At 40.1% G+C, this 18258-nt stretch overlaps 1 protein-coding gene across 2 annotated transcripts in view; it reads right to left on the bottom strand.

Moving 5' to 3' along the window:
• Positions 1 to 423: 423 nt before the first annotated feature.
• Positions 424 to 18258, bottom strand: part of rab2a (RAB2A, member RAS oncogene family) — a 94042-nt gene continuing 76207 nt past the window's right edge. For both annotated transcript variants that reach the window (XM_038809442.1, XM_038809443.1), the window contains 2 exons: positions 16512 to 16580; positions 424 to 1593 (listed from right to left, as the gene is read on the bottom strand). In XM_038809442.1, the coding sequence (XP_038665370.1) occupies positions 1498 to 1593; positions 16512 to 16580 (165 nt within the window). In that variant the 3' untranslated portion in view covers positions 424 to 1497. The remainder of the gene's footprint in view (positions 1594 to 16511; positions 16581 to 18258) is intronic.

The raw sequence follows: 18258 nt of genomic DNA, 5'->3' as shown, positions 1-18258 counted from the left end.
ATAAAAAAAGAAATGTTGTAAGGTTGTCAGCAGTCTGCAACTGGTTCTCATTTCAAATTGAAAACAGAATCATACAGGTACTGTTCTAAGGAGTGACATTTCAAAGCAGAAATCAAATAGCAAGTCAAAGTATGTTCATACTGATTATTATATCACTGGCATTTTACTTCATTCATAATTTTGATTGTGGCTTGGTTATTGCTCAATTTCCTTTTCACAGCTTTGCTATAGCTTTCACCAAAGTTTTTCCCAGTAGAATTAAAAAGGCCTTTCCCCAAAAATTCAAGCCAAATGTGATGGTTTGATAAAATGACAATGCACAATTAATATTTTTTGTTAAGACACCATTCAGTACAAGTAGTTTTGTCTTGAAAACAAATTCCTTATTCAGTGTGTATATATTTGGGTTCACAAAGTTACAGCCTGTTATTGATTTCTGTCAGGTTGTTTCCTTTTGGCAGGTTTATTAGTTTATCACCCCTGTACATAAACAAATCTTCACTGACAAAACAGAATAGACCGCCATGAAAGAAAAGCTTTACACCACTTTTACATCTAATTTTAAAGCTCGTGTTTAAATTTACTGGTCAAAGAAATACATGCAGATAAAAATGTGTTTGTGTAATGAGAAAAATAATCTACATTTTTCAATGCACCATCCCAAACATAAAACAAAAAGAACCCTCTTTCAGCTGCCATTTGTTTAAATCTTAAACTATTCTTTAAGGCAAACCACTGATCCATTTCTGAAGGGGTGCTCTAAAGCGGAATAGACATTTGGCATTAAAATAAGTGATATGAAGTTGCTAACAATGTACATTTAACATGAGTTAAATCTGAGAGATACAGATGTAGGTTGAGGTGGTAGAGTGGGGAGGGAAAAGCAGATGGTAGGAGACCAAAAGTCAAACCACCTCAAATTTAGAGTAGACAAAGCTTCAGATTAAACAATACTGCTGTTTTAAGCTGAAGAAGTTCAGAAGATATTGGTGATCTGCTCAACTACAAAGGGATTTCAGCTTGGCAAACATACACCCAAGCTTGTACTTTTAACTATATATACACACACACACACAAAGTGGATGATAAATACAGAATTAAAACAGTCCTCTAGCATTTCTCCACAGCATTTGAAATTTGACAGCTTTTACAGTTTGATATGAAACAATAACAGTAATAGGAATTTTAACCCACACAATTAAAATACTCAGATGAAATTTGTAGTGTTTAATACAATTAATTTTGTAGTCAAGGGCAAAATTGACAAAACAACCAGAAAACTGTAAATAGGTACAAGTACAATTTTCAAATCCTGTCCAAGCAAATTAGCTTTCTGCTGAGAACAGTATGTACGACAAGTTTTACAAGGTTTATTAAGGACTTTCCAGATATCTCCTATTAGATAAACCATACAGTAATGGCTTCACGTCTTGGACTGATGTAGGAGAGGATGAAAGGTAATAGGCCCAAGTCAAGCAGATAGATAAGTGAGGAACCTCAACAGCAACCTCCACCAGCCTGTTGCCCTCCATGGCCGCCTGAATGTGATGCATTAGTAGCAGCGTGCTGTGGTCCAATCTTTATGCCATTTGCCTTGAAGAGGGGGGAAAAGTAATTACAATGTTGCATATATGTAACTGATCCAATAACGAGATTGTGGCAGTAAAATTTCACAAAAGTAATCTTTAATAAAGGCTCATCCTCATGCATATTGAACTATTGTACTTGACCAAAGATTTCAGAATTAGTTAACTCACTTCCCCATATTAAAAAATGAATGATAAACTGCCTTCAACATTGCACAAAATGAGTCCACAGATGAATTTTTCAAATTTGTCCACCGAGGAGTGCTTCCCAAAGAAACAGACATTTAAATGAGGAACGGTGTGGTTTGGGAGAGAGGGGAGTATGTTCTTTGTTTCCTTAAAAACTGATGACTCTCACCAGGAACCTGGAACATATGTAATTTCAGTATTTCCCCCCATGAAAACATGCTGTTTAATGGTCTCTACTCAGCAGGCATTACGCATGGGATATTGCAAGCAACAGATAGTGACGTTGCACAGGAAAAGATAACCTTATAAATAGATCCCAGAAAGTTTCAAACATTAGGTTTATCAAAACATTACATATAAAGAAGTTATTTTCCCAGATAGTTCCTCAAGATGGCATTAAGCATATTATATTCAACCATGTCAAGGTTCATTTAAAAATTTTCATGAACTAAAAATATGCCAGGTAGGGATGAGTGGGGGGAATTTTTAAAAACCTTTTGGCAATGCTACAGATTAACATTAGCAATGAGAAAATTTAATTCACAACCAAGAGTGTCAGATTATGGAAGTTAATTTTGGGAACCAAAATATTTAAGGAAAAATAACTTGGAACAATAGCTCAACCCTGGTAATTTGTTCCATGTTATTATGCTTTGTACAAATAGATTTAGACAAATTCCCTACTTTATCCCAATTTAAATCTGTCTGGTTCAGCACTGTCAGGATTCAAGCTAGTCAATTTACATAAATTTCAGCACTTGCTAAATTAGCCTGAAGTGTTAGTAAGAACCAGCATAACTTTTGGCACTTTCCTGCCAAGTTTGATTTTAGGCCTTGAAATAATCTTATAATACTGCATTTGTTCATGCAGGAGCACTAACATTTCTATCAAATGGTAATTAATAGATAAACACTACTCTGATGGGGTCCAACAATGCTCCAGGCCAATACCACCTTGATAGTCAATCATTTTGCCAATACGCCACCATTTTATCTTTTGATTTTCCTCATTATAGTGATACAATGGATTAGGCTGAAGCTTCAAAAATTTTCCCAAATAAATATCACTCATGCTTGCTGCATGACTTCCATTCAGTTCCTTACTTTGATATTAAACTCAATCTGACATTGCTACTGGCCCACATACCTAAAAGTTCCAAATTCCTTCAAAATCTGCTTGCAATGCTCCACTTTCAACTGGAATATTTACAAGCTTAAAGATTTTGCTTTCATTAGCCCTTAAAGATGATTCCAACTTAAGGATCTGTATAAATGGGTCCAATGACTCTTTGTCAAAGCTAACAGACAGAGAAAGGGGGACATATTTATACTGAGTGAAAATGACAGAGGAGTCATAACCACAGAAACCCAGGGAAACCGGGTGCTAATGGCCACAGAAACCAAGGGGAAAGAGTGCTAATGGCAGTCCCCAGACAGAACAAAAGATGTGAAAGGTCAAACAGCAGAGAAACTATCAGAGGATGAACTGTGACAGATGTAGAGAGTGGGGAAGGGGGGGACACCTGCCCCTTTACCTCTTCCATGCTTAACATCCCAGGCCCAAATCACTCATTCCAGGTTAAGCAGTGTTTCACTTGCATCTCTTCCAATTTGGTCTACTGCATTCGCTGCTCCCAATGTGGTCTCCTTTATATCAGAGAGACCAAACGCAGACTGGGTGATCGCTTTGCTGAGCATCTTCGGTCTGTGTGCATTCAGGACCCTGACCTCCCTGTTGCTTGCCATTTTAACAAAAGACCCTGTTCCCATGCCCACATGCCTGTCCTTGGCCTGCTGCAATCTTCCAGTGAAGCTCAAAAACAAACTGGAGGAACATCTCACCTTCCAGTTAGGCACGCTACAGCCTTCCGTTCTCAACATCGAATTCAATAACTTCAGATGATTAGCTCTAGCCCACCTCGACCCATTTGTTGATATCCCATTTCATTTTAATTGTCTTTTACCATTTCTTTCTTTCTTAATATATATTTAAAGCCCCCCATCTTATCCACCTTTCCTTACCCTTTCTCCAAGTGGCTTCCCCCTTCCCCTCCCCCCACATCTACATCTGTAACAGTTCACCCTTTGATGTTAGCTTCTCTGCTTTCACATTTTTTGTTCTCTGGGGTCTGTCATTAGCAATCTTTCCCCTTGGTTTCGGTAGCCATTAGCACCCGGTTTCCCTGGGTTTCTGTGGCTAGGACTCATCTTTAATTCTCACTCCACAGTATAAATATTTCCCACTTTCTCTGTCTGTTTGTCAAAGCTAAGTCCTTGGACTACAAATGCTGCCAGACCTGCTGAGATTTTCCAACATTTTCTTTTGTTTCAGATTCCAGCATCCGCAGTAATTTGCTTTTATTTTGTACAAATGGATCAATTGATATTTTAAGCATACTATCCAGTGTGGAACTAAGTCACCGAGACCTTAGTATTTCAGGTTTGACTTCTGTCGCGAGATCCATCGGAGGGGGGAAAGAGCGATGTTAGGCAGGCAATCAATCAGAGTGGCAACTCCAGATTGCCATTTGGTGACTCCGGCTCATGGGGGGATTTCGTTGCTATTCGAAGTACACAAAGTTTTGGTTTGCTGCTTTCTGGTCAAATAGTAACTCGACAAATTGTTTTTGGTTCATGTGCAGACTTGGCTACAATGCAACTTTACATTGAACGAGCCACCCATTTAAGAGAAAGTTAGAAAATGAAAATCTTTTTAAAAAGACATCCAATATATAGATGGCAAGAAAATGCACAACATGAACCTATAAAAAATTAAAAGCCAGTTTGCACATTAAAATGTACAACTCAGTTGCTTTAGTCATTTGGATATAAATAATCCAGCTTCTGTTATCCACAATATATAATTCACAATTACATAATTGCATGAGCAGTTTTATATCCCTAATAAATGACCAGAGAGCTTTTGAAAATGAAAAACAACCTACAATAGTCATTATATAACTCATGCTAAACAGGTGTTCCACATAAATAATTCCCCATTGTGTAAGTGAGCAGAATATAAAACACTGATCCTCTAGGCACCAATTCTTTTGCCAGTTTGAATCAACTGTACATGCCAAGAGTACGAGTGTTCTATGTCATCAATAATCTCAACACTCCCCAAAGACATGGCAGCTTGCCAAGAACCCACACACGTTACACAGAGCGCTTTCATTCATCAAACATAGACTTATCTCAACACTTACTAGTTCAAGTGGTTACACCTTAAACCTAGTTTTTTAAAAAAAAGTCATGGTTAACACGATAAAGTTTGCTTAGAAGTACACAACGATAAATCTCAGGTTTTCAAATGCTTGGCAATGATTCCATTTTTACATTAGCCTTGGGGTTTCTGGCAGCAGTTTTGTATTTACACCAGATGATGTGGTTTAAGTTCCCTCTAACTCCTCTTATTGAATACATGCCCTATGGCTCACTAGTTTCACCCATCTGAAGAACAACTATGGCACATAGCCAGGTAACAAATAACAAGGGCTAATGGTTTCTGACAGCAACAAAACCTGAACCATTGAAAACTAGCAATGGTGACATACGAAAGATCACCAAAGACAAGTTGCTCTTTAAAAACTGTACTTAATGTCAAACATTGCAATACTTCTGCCAAGATACTGTTCACAAAATAGAACTATTTTGTTAACTTCTAAAGTATTATGAAGCTGACACCATCGCATCCAGAACAGCATTGAGGTCTGATTGTCCAGTGTTTTCTGTTTTGTTTCAGATTCCAACATTCACAGTAATTTGCTTTTATCTACCGTGTTCTTTTTCTTACCAAGTGGATAGAAGTAGCTTTCTAACTGATGTAAACATGTTACCTTGATTTTGTTCAAACAGAAAGGGAGATTATAGCAAGTGTTCAAATATTAGTTATGGAGTACGGCTAAAACCAAAGGATCATTTTATTAATTGGTTGTTTCTCATCAACGAGGCCAGAATAGGTAAAATGGCTTTCTGATGTGACCCCCTGGCAGCTTTAAAAGGACCCTACACTTTAAAAGGAAATCGGACTTCTATTCTGTGGGTGGTATAAGAGACTATAGTTCTATGGTTCCAGTGCTAGGCTGATCATTCAGATTTAGTGTAATGGGACAAATTGAAATTTTGCAATCAAAGCTTAGCAAGTGAAAGCAACTTTTTATAGATCTAAAAATGTGTGGATACTACTACGGAATTTCTAACTGAATACTTCAACAATGTTTATGGATTTATAAACTGCAACGGACAGGTTTGCTCAAGACAGTTCAACTAATCATATCCCTGGTCAATCGCATAGCTTTAAGAAACAAAGAATACCACCCAGAAACTTTCAAAATGTATTTGGTTTCATAAAAAGCACCTGTAACAAGTGGACAAATCAGTTATTGGTGCCTTTATTTAAGGTTGGAAGTACTTTGGAAGCACTTCAATGAAGGTTTACTAGATTTAATACCTGGATCAGGCAAATTGTCTTATGGAAGAAAGTTTGGACAGGCTAGTCTTGTATCCATTAGATTTAGAAGAGTTAAGAGGTGACTTGATTAAAACATACAAGGTCTTGACAGGGTGGATGAGGAAAGGAGTTTCCTCTTGTGGAAGAATCTAGAAGTGGTCACTATTTAAAATAAGGTGTAATGCATTGGGGGGGGGGGGGGTAGGATAACTTTTTTCTTTGAAGGCCGCGAGTCTCTGGAACTCTTCCTCAAAAGGCAGAATCTTTGAATATTTACGGCAGAGATAGACAGATTCTTGATAAGCAAGGAGGCAAAAGGTTATTGAAGGTAGGTAGGAATGTACAGTTGAGGTTAACAATCTGATAAGCCATGAATGGCAGAGCAGGCTAGAGGGGCCGAATGGTCTACTTCATATACTGCAGTATATATGAAATATCTTTAACAGAACTATAGGTGTGCATTTGAATGAATTAAATTTAGTAAGAACAAATTACAATGGAAAAAAGGCATTGTTTTATTCTTAATAGAATTGCTGTGATCTCAAAAGTAGCTACAATTTGTTACCATTATTGATCAAGCAGTTGGATTGGAGGATCACATCAGGCAATTTATCCATTTACGAGGAGAATTAGGCCATTCAGCCTCACAAGCCTGCTCTGCCATTCGATAAGATCATGGCTGATACGATTGTAACCTCAACTCCACATTCCCACCCGATTACCTTGGATTCCCCTGCCTGACAAGATATCGACCCACACTGCCTTGAGGAGGAGTTCCAAAGTCTCCCAAAACAATATTTCTCCTCATCAGTCTGAAAAGGGTGATCCCTAATTTAAAAAAAGTGTCCCCTAGTTCTGGACTCAACCACAAGAGGAAATATACGTCAATCAAGTCAGCCCTCACTCTAAACACCAGCAGAAATAAGCCCATTCCGTCTAACCCAAGACAACCTGCTCATTCTAGTATCAATCTAGTAAAGCTCCTCAACCACCTCCAACAAATTTGCATCCTTCCTCATACAAGGAGACCAAAACTGTACGCCATATTAGAGATGTGGTCTCACCAATGCCCAGTAAAATTGAAGTGTAACATTCTTATTTTTAGAAAAGCAAATATTGCAGATGCTGAAAATCTGAAATAAAAGCAGAAAATGATGGAAACATGTCTAGCAGCATCTGTGGAGATTAACTGCTTCTTTAGAGTCTAAATGACCTTTCTAAAGAACTGAAGAAAGGTAGAAATGTAAAGAATTACATAGTTGGAAAAAAGGGTGGGGGTGGTGGAGCAGAATAGAGGAACAGGTATAAGTCTGAGCAAAGGAGAATAAGCCTTCGAATTTCATTATTCAACTTCTCATAATAAAAAGGGTAACATTCCATTAGCCAACTTAATTACTTGCTATGCATGTATATGTATATGTACTGGAACACCTAGATCCCTTTGCACCTCAATTCTGCAGCCGTTCTCCATTTAAGTAATACTCTAGTCTTCCTGCCAGAAGTGAACAACTTCACATTTACCCACAACATACTCCACCCAGAATTTTGCCCACTCAATCAACTATCTATACCACTCTTCACAAACTATTTTCCTACCTATCATGGTCTCGTCTGCAAATTTAGCTGCCATGCCTTCACTCCCCTTACCAAAGTCATTTAGATAAACTGTAAAAATCACATTATATATTAATGACTTGGACAAGGGAACTAAATGTAGTATCTCCAAATTTGCAGATGATGAAAATTTGGGTGAGAGGGTGACCTGTGGGGAGGACACAGATGCCTCACCATGATTTGGGCATGCCAAGTGGGCATCAGATGCATGTGGATAAATATGAGGTTATCTGCTTGGGAGCAAAAAAAAAACCAGAAGCAGATTATTTCAATGCAGGTTAGGTGGATTGGCCATGCAAAATTGCCCTTAGTGTCCAAAAAGGTTAGGAGTGGTTATTCGGTTATGGGGCTGTTGGGGGGGGGGGGGGGGGGGGGGGGTAGAAGAATGGGTCGGTGCAGACTCGATGGGCCGAATGGCCTCCTTCTGCACTATGTTCTATGTATGCTGGCCTTCATAGTGAGAGGATCTGAGTATATGAAGAGAGAGGTTTACTACAATTGTGTAGGGCATTGGTGAGGCCACATCTGGAGTATTGTGTGCAGTTCTGGTGTCTTTATCTGAGGAAGGATGCTCTTGCAATGGAGGGAGACACCAGAAGTAGGGGTCATAGTTTGAGTACAAGGAGTAAACCTTTTTTAGGACTGAAATTTCTTCACCCAAGAGAGTGGTGAATCTGTGGAATTCAGTACCACAAAAAGTAGTTGAGGTAAAAAGTGTAATTTCAAGAAGGAATTACATATAGCTCTGTAGCACTAAAGGGATCGCGGGATATGGGGGGGGGGGGGTTGAACTATGATCAGCGATCATGAGTGGCGGAGCAGACTCAAAGGGCCAAATGGCCTCATTCTGCTTTTATTTTCTCTCTATGTAAAATATTTCGATGTAAAAAGTTGAAGCCCCACAGATACCTGCAGTTGCACCCCTGCCAGTCAGAAAAAGACCCAATTATGCATACTGTTTTCTGTCAGACAATTTTCTATCTATACCATGTTTCTCCCTGGACCAGGAGCTTTTATTTTCGGCGATAAACATGCGTGACATCTTTTCAAATGCTTTCAAGAAATCCAACGTCACTACATCGACAGGCTCCCCTTTATCACAAGAATGAGTCATTTCTTCAAAGAATTCCAATAATGGGGGCACGGTAGCACAGTGGTTAGCACTGTTGCTTCACAACACCAGGGTTCCAGGTTAAGATTTCTGGCTTGGGTCACTGTCTATATAGAGTCTGCATATTCTCCGTGTCTGCGTGGGTTTCCTCCAGATGCTCCGGTTTCCTCCCACAAGTCCAGAAACTTGTTACGTGTTTGAACAGGCGCTGGAATGTGGCAACTAAGGGATTTTCATAGTAACTTAATTCCAGTGTTAATGTAGGCCTACTTGTGACATTAAAAGATTATTATTAAACTGGTTAAACAGGATTTCCCTTTCACAAAACCATGCTCACTCTTCCAGATTACCTAGAGTTTCTCCAAGTGCCCAGCGACCACATCTTAATCATCTATTCCAGCTCTTACCCCATTATTGACATCAAGCTAACTGGTCTATAATTTGTATTCTGCCTCCCTCCCTTCTTGAATAGAAGGGTTGTATTTGCTACTTTCTAATCTGATGGAACCTTTCCAGAAGCTACCAATTTTGGAAAATTAAAGCCAATGCATTTACTCGCTCATTAGTCACGGCTTTAAAACCTTAGGGATCAAGTCCATCAGGACCCAGAGACTTGTCAGCATGCAGCTCCATCAGTTTGTTCAGTCCAGGTTCCCTCTGTGATTGTAATTTCACCAAATTCCCTTAACTTCCACCTCTTGATTTACAGTTATTCTTGGAATGTTTATTGTACCCTCTTATTGAAGACGGAAGCAAAATAGTGTGTAATTTCATCCACCATGTCCTTATCTACTATCAACTCCCCATTCTCACTCGAGGACCAAAACTTTTAAAATACTGTTGGAAACTCTTGCTATCCATTTTTACATTTCTAGCTAGCTTCCTCCCATATTAATTTCGTTCTTCTGATTAACCCTTTAATTATTCCGTGTTTGTTATTTTTTGACCAATCATCTGACCTGCCTCTCACCTTGGTGCAGTTTATGCTTTTTCCAAGTTTGATGCTTTCCCTGACAACCACAGATGGCAAGTCGTCCTCTTTGAATTTTTATTTATAATAGGAATACAAGAGTATTCGGAAATATCCTCTTAATGTCTACCCCTGCCTCCCTGTTGATGTATTCCCGAGCCTAGTGTCAGAGTTCACTGCAGCTGGCTTAGCTTTCATGCCCACATAGTTCCATTTATTCAAGTTTTAAATTCTAAACTTGAATTCTTGGACCCTAAAACAGTGTTTTCTGCTATTGGGGGGGTATCTTCATGGAGGTCATTAATTAATCCTGTGACAGGGCAGCACCATGGCAGTGGTTAGCACTGTTGCCCACGGCGCTGAGGACCCGGGTTTGATACCGGCCCGGGTCACTGTCCGTGTGGAGTTTGCACATTCTCCCCATGTCTGTGTGGGTTTCACCCCCACAACCCAAAGATGTGCAAGTTAGCTGGATTGGCCATGCTAAATTGCCACAAAATTTGGATTTTGGGGGGGGGGGGGGGGGGGGGGGGGGGGTGGGGGGAACGCTAATTTTTTCAAAATAAATTTAATCCTGCCACATTACATAATATCAAGCTCTCTGGTTGGTCACAGAACATGCTGCTCTAAGAAACTGTCTCAAAAGCATTCTATTAATTCCTCATCCAGGCTACTAATGCCAATCTGATTTTCTAGTTGATGTAGATTTGCATGACCATTGCCGTCTCTTTATCGCAAGCCTGCAAAATTATTCCTTGTATATTTTGCCCTACATGGTGGTTACTGAGGTGGCCTGTAAAGCACTCCCACCAATGACTTATTTCCCCTATTCTGCATCTCCACCCAAACCGATTCTGCATGCCAATCTCCTGAAACAAAGTAATCTCCAAATATTGCACCAAAATCCTTGATCAACAATGCTACCCCTCCACCTTTACCTAGCTTCCTATTTCCCTTAAGGACCCAATCTTTGTCCTGCAGCCACATCACTATAACGGCTACTAGATCATAGAATTTACAGTGCAGAAGGATGCCATTCAGCCCATCGAGTCCGCACCAGCCCTGGGCAAGGGTACCCTACCTCAGCCTACTCCTCCACCATATCCCCGTAACGCAGGAACCCCATCTAACCTTTTTGGACACTAACGGCAATTTAGCATGGCCAATCCTCTAATCTGCACATGTTTGGACTGTGGGAGGAAACCGGAGCACCCGGAGGAAACCCACACAAACAGGGGAGAACGTGCAGACTCCGCACAGAGAGTGACCCAAGCCGGGAATCAAACCTGGGACCTTGGAGCTGTGAAGCAATTGTGCTAACCACTATGCTACCATGCCGCCCCATATTTATTTCAGTGTGCTATTAGTTTACTTTATGAATACTGCACGCAGAACCTTTAGTTTTGTTTATCTTTCTAACATTTAGTCTTGACTACCATACGAGTCCCGTACCAGCCTCCCAGACAGGTGCCAGAATGTGGCGACTAGGGGCTTTTCACAGTAACTTCATTGAAGCCTACTCGTGACAATAAGCAATTTTCATTTAATTTAATTTCATTTTTTTCATTGGTGTATTCTTAGGGTTTACATCCCTGTTCCTTTCTATTATTCTATGACCCTAATTTCTCATTATTCTGGTCTCCTGCCTAGCGTCTACCCCTCGATTTGCTATATATACTCGAGCTTGATCCCACTGCCCTTTATTTAATCAAGCCCTTTCTACATCTAGTTATGAGATTCACAAGGACACATGTCCTAGTTCAGATACAGACCATTCCAACAGGGCAGCCTTCACTTCCCCCAGTACTGGTGTCAGTGCCCCATGAACTAGAACCCACTTCTCCCACACCAATCTTTGAGCCACATGTTCTCTAATCTTATTTGCTCTGAGCCAATTTGCACATGGCTCAGGTAATAATCCCGAGATTATGACCATTGAAGTTCTGCTTCTTAATTTGGTACCGAGCTTCTCATACCAACTATGCAGAACCTCTTTCCTTGTCCTGCCTATATAGTCAGTACCTACATGGACTGCAACAATTGGATCTTCCCCCTCCCACTGCATGTTTGCCTCCAGCCTTGAACAGATGCGTCAAATCCTGGCAGAGGGCAGGCAACACAACCTTCTGGACTCTTGGTCTTTGCTGCAGAGAGCAGTGGCCATCTCCTCAGTATATCGTCTCCCACTACATTCGTATTTGTTCCTTCGTGCTTGAATGGCTCTGTACCATGGTGTCATGGGCAGCCTGTTCATCCACCTTGCAGACCTTGTCCAAGGCTCCTCTGCTACTGACTGCTCAGTCCCTGGACCTGCATCAGTCACATCCTCTTGTCCCTCACTGCTAACTAAAACAGACACTATTCGAAAAGGAATAACCATCTTCTGGAACAAAGTGTCAAGGTATTTCTCTCCCTCTGTTGCAGTGGTCTGCAGTTCAACAAAGCTGATCCAGAAATCCTGAAGCTGCTTATACTTGCTGCAAATGTGGTTCATCATGGATCGCGTTGGCATCCAAAAACATCCATTGCAACTGCCAGAATAATTAAGTGAACTTAATTATTCACTTAATTACCTTAGAACATGTCCTAGGTATACCACACCTTTTTCCCGTGTACAGAATTCCTATTTGAACCTAATTCGCTATTCACTGAGTCTCTGTCCCATTCCAGCAGTCACATGCTGCCTCACACGCCACTTTCGTTAACAGAATCTAGTTTTGCAAAAACACAAACCCACCTGGAAGTGCCCAACTAGGAAAGCAGTCAAATTGTTTGCATCCTCCACAGATTTCCTTGTGTTTCTGGCATCAGCCCACAATTCCATAGAGTGCGCAGAATAGGGAATATAATCACTAGTCATATTCTGCCTTCGCTACACTAAAGGCTTGCGAGTATAGACACTCATATCTCATCAATTTGTTTCCAAATGTAAAATTTGTTACCATCACCGAATTGAAATTGTTGCAAATTCTCCTAAATATTTACCAAGTATTTCATACTCAACCTGGTCTCTTCAAATCAGATGTCTTAACAGAAAGAAAAAAAATGTTATCCAACAGAATCATAACTCCAACTCCTTCAACCCAAATTGGATTCAAGCCCTGGACAAATGTTATCGGACAATCATAGCTTATGATCCTGACACAAATAATAAGTTTGACCGTTGACCCATACCAAAGATTTTATTTTTCATACACGCAAGATATCCTTCAAGAAGGAGATTTTAAAAAATCCAACAATGCATAGCCTATTCACACCTTCTAGCAGCACTCCTTAAATTACAAGCAACACTGTTCAATTTGCATCATCTGTCACCACTGTCCAATTATCATCCAAGACAATCCATTTTGGTCAACATACTTTTCTGATTTTGAAAATAAAATAAATAATCGCTTATTGTCACAAGTAGGCTTCAATGAAGTTACTGTGCAAAGCCCCTAGTGGCCACATTCCGGCACCTGTTCGGGGAGGCTGGTACGGGATTTGAACCCGCGCTCCCGCCTTGTTCTGCATTACAAGCCAGCTGTTTAGCCCACTGTGCTAAACTAGCTCCCAACCTGCTCCACGGAGAAATATTCAACTATTGGATCAGTTTATACTCCCAAATCTAACCGACAGCCAGCCAGTCTATCAAAAATCCAAATCAGGGCTTATGTTGCCAACTCAAATAAATAGCTTTAATAAATCAAATAAATTTGTACAATGTTGTTGCTTTTAAGAACACTGGTCTGCTCTCGTGGTGCATCATTTAATCTCAAAAAAGATATAAAACATAATTTAGCTGCACCTAATATCCAGCTTGCACCTAATAGGAATGGTTTTTAAGTGGCTGCAATTTCAGCCTTTCATTTCCTCGTGCTTCAGCTTGGGTCAGATCACCCTCTAGTGTTGGCTTAAGAGATTGCTCTGCAAGCAGAATGCATTTCCAGTGCAAAACTATTAATTCAGCAATATCCAGTTGGTGCATCATTCTTTGGAATTTTTGGAGATAGGAGTAGCACTTATTCTGGCCTCGGGTGACTGTGGAGTTTGCACTTTCTCCCCGTGTCTGGGTGGATTTCCTCCGGGTGTTCTGGTTTACTCCAGTCTAGCGATGTGTAGGTTAGGTGGATTGGCCATGCTAAATTGCCCCTTTGTCTCTAAAACCATTTGCCTTCTTTACCGCCTGCTGTACCTGCATGCTGACCTTCAAGGTGACTGGTGTACGAGGGCACGTTGGGTCTCATTGCACATCCCCTTCTCCTAATTTATGGAGATTCAGATAATAGTCCGATTTCTCTTTTTTTTAAATTATAAATTTAGATTAGCCAATTATTTTTTCTAATTAAGGGGCAATTTTTAGCGTGTCCAGTCCACCTACTCTGCACATTTTTGGGTTGTGGGGGCGAAACCCACGCAGACACGGGGAGAATGTGCAAACTCCACACGGACAGTGACCCAGAGCCGGGATCGAACCTGGGACCTCAGCGCCGTGAGGCGGTTGTGCTAACCACTAGGCCACCGTGCTGCCCTTGATTTCTCATTTTTGCTACCAAAGTGAATAACCTCTCATTTCTCCAAATAATACAGCATCTGCCATTCATTTGCCCACTCACACAACTTGTCCAAATCACACTGAAGATCTCCGCATCCTCCCGACAGCTCACTCTACCACCAACTTTATCATCTGCAAATTCAGAGATATTACATTTTGTTCCCTCAACTAAAATCATTAATATAGCTGGGGTCCTAGCACTGATCCTTGCAATACACCACTAGTCACTGCCTGCCAATTTGAAAAAGATCCATTAATTCTTACACCGTTTCCTCTCCACCAACTAGTTTTCTATCCATCTCAATACACTACCCCTAATCCCATGTGATTTTACACACTAATCTCTTATGCGGTACTTATAATTTCCCCTTTATAAATCCATGTGCACTTGGTCCGATCCTGCAACTATCTTCTCAGTGCTCTACTATAAAATCTTTGATAATGGATTCTAGAGTTTTCCTCACTACTGACATCAAGCTTACTGGTCTATAATTCCATTTACTCTCTACTTCTCTTCTAAATAGTGGAGTTGCATTAGCTACTCTCCACCTTCAGGAACTGTTCCAGAGTGTATAGAATCCTGGAAGATGAGCACCAATGCATCAACTAGAGCCACATGTTTAAGTACTCTGGGATGTGAATTAACGGACACTGATTCACCAATCTTCAATCCCATCAATTTCCCCAACACCATTCCTCTGCTAATATTGACCCCCAGCAGTTCCTCCCTCCCTCGCTATTTGTGGTATCTGAGTTGTGTCCTCATTTGCAAAGACAGAACCAAAATATGTGTTTAGCCCCTCAGCCATTTCTTTGTCCCCTATTAATAGAAGAATTCCTCTTACAAACAGAAGAAATTAGTTCAAAATATCCATATAGACTCATTGATTACCATTGCATGGTTGGTTATAATATTTCACAAGAATTAAATCAATTATATACCACTGAGGCCAGGATAGTTCTTTACAGAATTGCTAACAGTAGAATCAATTTTTTGGGTTACATCTAAAGCAGATTATGCAATTGGGAGATAAATTGCAGAACACGGGACCTGGGTATCCTGGTCTGTGAATCACAGGAGGTCAAGTACAGCAAGTGATCAGGGAAGGAAATGGGATGTTGTCATTTATTGTAAAAGGAAAGGAATAAAAACCGAAAATCCTGCAAAGACTCAGCAGGTCTGGCAGCATCTGTGGAGAGAAGAGTCCGATTGACTCTTCAGTTTAAGTTTTACAACAGTGTGTATATAGGGTGTTGGTGAGGTCACATCTAGAGTACTGCATAGTTTTAGTGTCCTTATTTTAGAAAGGATTAAGTGCATTGGAAACAGTGAAGAAAAGGTTCATGTGACCGATTCCTCAGATGAAGGGCTTATCCAACAGAGGAAAGGTTAGAGATGCTGGTCTTGTATCTACTGAAGTTCGGATGAGTAAAAGTGCTCTTATTCAAACCAAAGAATTGTTTGGCAACGTGACAGTGGATGCTGAAAACATGCTTCATTTTGGGAGACACCACGACCAGGGTACACAAGTTTTAAAATAAGAGGTCACCCATTTAAGATGGCGATAAGAACTTGGGTCATTAGTTTGCGGAATTCTCTTCCCAGGGGAGTAGTGGAAGCTGGGTCATTGAATATAAAAGGAGTCAAAGGATACAGAGGGTTTACAGGAAAGACCGACCACAATCAAAATCAACCATGATCTTAAATAGCAGAATATGCTCAAGGAGTGCAATGGCCTACTCCTGCTCGTAATTAGAATGTGCGTGCGCCTCAGTTATAGAAGTGTAAAATCAAGTAGATCCGAACAGACCGCTAAATACTGCTACTCAGTTCCTATTAATCCAAAAACATCCTGATGTGTTGCTTTACAATATATTTTAATTCTATTTGAGAGAGAATGGAGATTGGATGGAAAAAAAATCAACATTGGTCACGAGGTACTAGTGAAGCAGCATGGCACTAAACTATAGTGTGATCTATTTAATAATGTAATCAAAGAAACTAAAGTAAAAATTCTATGATAGAAGATCACATACAAAATTTAAAGTAATCTTACCTCATTATTTATATCAAAGACTCCTTCCTGTATTTTCTCATAGATCTCCCTAGCTGTATTAATAAATGCCTGAAAATGAAAAACAAAGTTTAAGTTGATAAATAAAATCAATGCCTCCAACCATCATTTCCATTACTAACTTTTGAAGTCAAAACACTCGGGACTGAATGGTGCAGTAAGCTGTTAACACGATTTTCATCTATGGGACCAGAGTTTGAATCCAGCCTGGACTGAAAAGAAATCCTCCAATTTGTCCACCACTTTACTGCTATAAAGGGTCCGAAATTAATTTGATTAGTTCCAGCCCACACAATTCAAGTACACAAAAAAATCATCCCATTTCAGCAACATTTGTTTCATGCATAACGTGACTCGTGTGAAATAGGAACCAATATTACCAATCACATAATTAGGTGTTGAAACTAAGAATTCTACACTGTATTACCATAGGAAAGTTAACAAGATCTGCAGATCTATGACATTCTAGCTAGCTTTCTAATATGATAAATTCAGTCAAAGCACAAGGACTAAAAATCATAGCAATGCATTTCTCCTTCTTTTGCAGTCAGGGTTAAATTAATCTTGCTGTCACAACCAATTTGTAGTTAAATTTTAGAATGTAGAATTAAATAAATGCCTTGGAACAAACAGAATTTTGTCAGTGAGTCGTAATAGACCCAAGTTCTCAACCTAACAATGTGCCATTAGTCTTAGTATTCCTGTTCAGTAATCTGATTTTAAATGCAAGTCCAAAGTAGGAGCTTCAGCACCAATAGAAAGATATAGCTCAGCTGCTGGTGCAGTTCTGGGATCGAGATTGGGCAACAAAGGTGATTGCTTCAATTGACATACCCACTATGCCATCTGTAATGATGATTTTGAACTTAGTTTTATATTAAAAACTTCATTTGACAAAAAAAAGTGACAATGGCTTGCGTTCAATCAAATAATATTACTACCAATGCCAAAGAGCCTCTTTTTCTGAAAAAAAAAACATCATGTCGTCTTGCACACTTTGCATGAATACCAGTAGAAGGGACAAGGCTTGCGTTCAATACAGTATTACTACCAATGCCAAGAGAGCCTCTTTTTCGGATGAAAGTAAATTTTTCTGAAAAACACACGTTAGACACGTTATCTTGCACAGTTTGCACAAATACCAGTAGAAGGTGAGGTGGATCAGCCATAATCAATGCGTGAGATTACAGGGATATGGCCCAAGTAGAGTGCTCTTTTGGAGGATCATAAGACATAGGAGCAGAATTAGGCCACTCGCCCATAGTCTGCTCCGTCATTCAATCATGGCTGATATTTTTCTCATCCCCATTCCCTGTCTTCTCCCCATAACCCCTGATCCCCTTATTGTTCAAAAACCTATCTAAAAGACACTCAGTGATTTGGCCTCGCAACCTTCTGCAGCAAAGAGTTCCACAGATTCACCACCCTCTGGCTGAAGAAATTCCTCCTCATCTGTTTTAATGGATTGTCCCTTTAGTCGGAGATGGTATCCTCTGGTTCTAGTTTTTCCTACAAGTGGAAACATTCGCTCCACAGCTACTCTATCCAGGCCACGCAGTATCCTGTAAGTTTCTATGAGATTCCCCCCTCATCCTTCTAAACTCCAAGGAGTACAGATCCAGATTCCTCAAACGTTCCTCATACGACAAGCTCTTCATTCCAGGGATCATTCTTGTGAACCTTCTCTGGACCCTTTCCAAGGCCAGCACATCCTTCCTTAGATACAGGG

Source organism: Scyliorhinus canicula, chromosome 10 (genome assembly GCF_902713615.1).
Source record: "Scyliorhinus canicula chromosome 10, sScyCan1.1, whole genome shotgun sequence".
Classification (NCBI taxonomy): Eukaryota; Metazoa; Chordata; class Chondrichthyes; order Carcharhiniformes; family Scyliorhinidae; genus Scyliorhinus; species Scyliorhinus canicula.
This window is presented reverse-complemented; position numbering and strand designations above follow the sequence as displayed.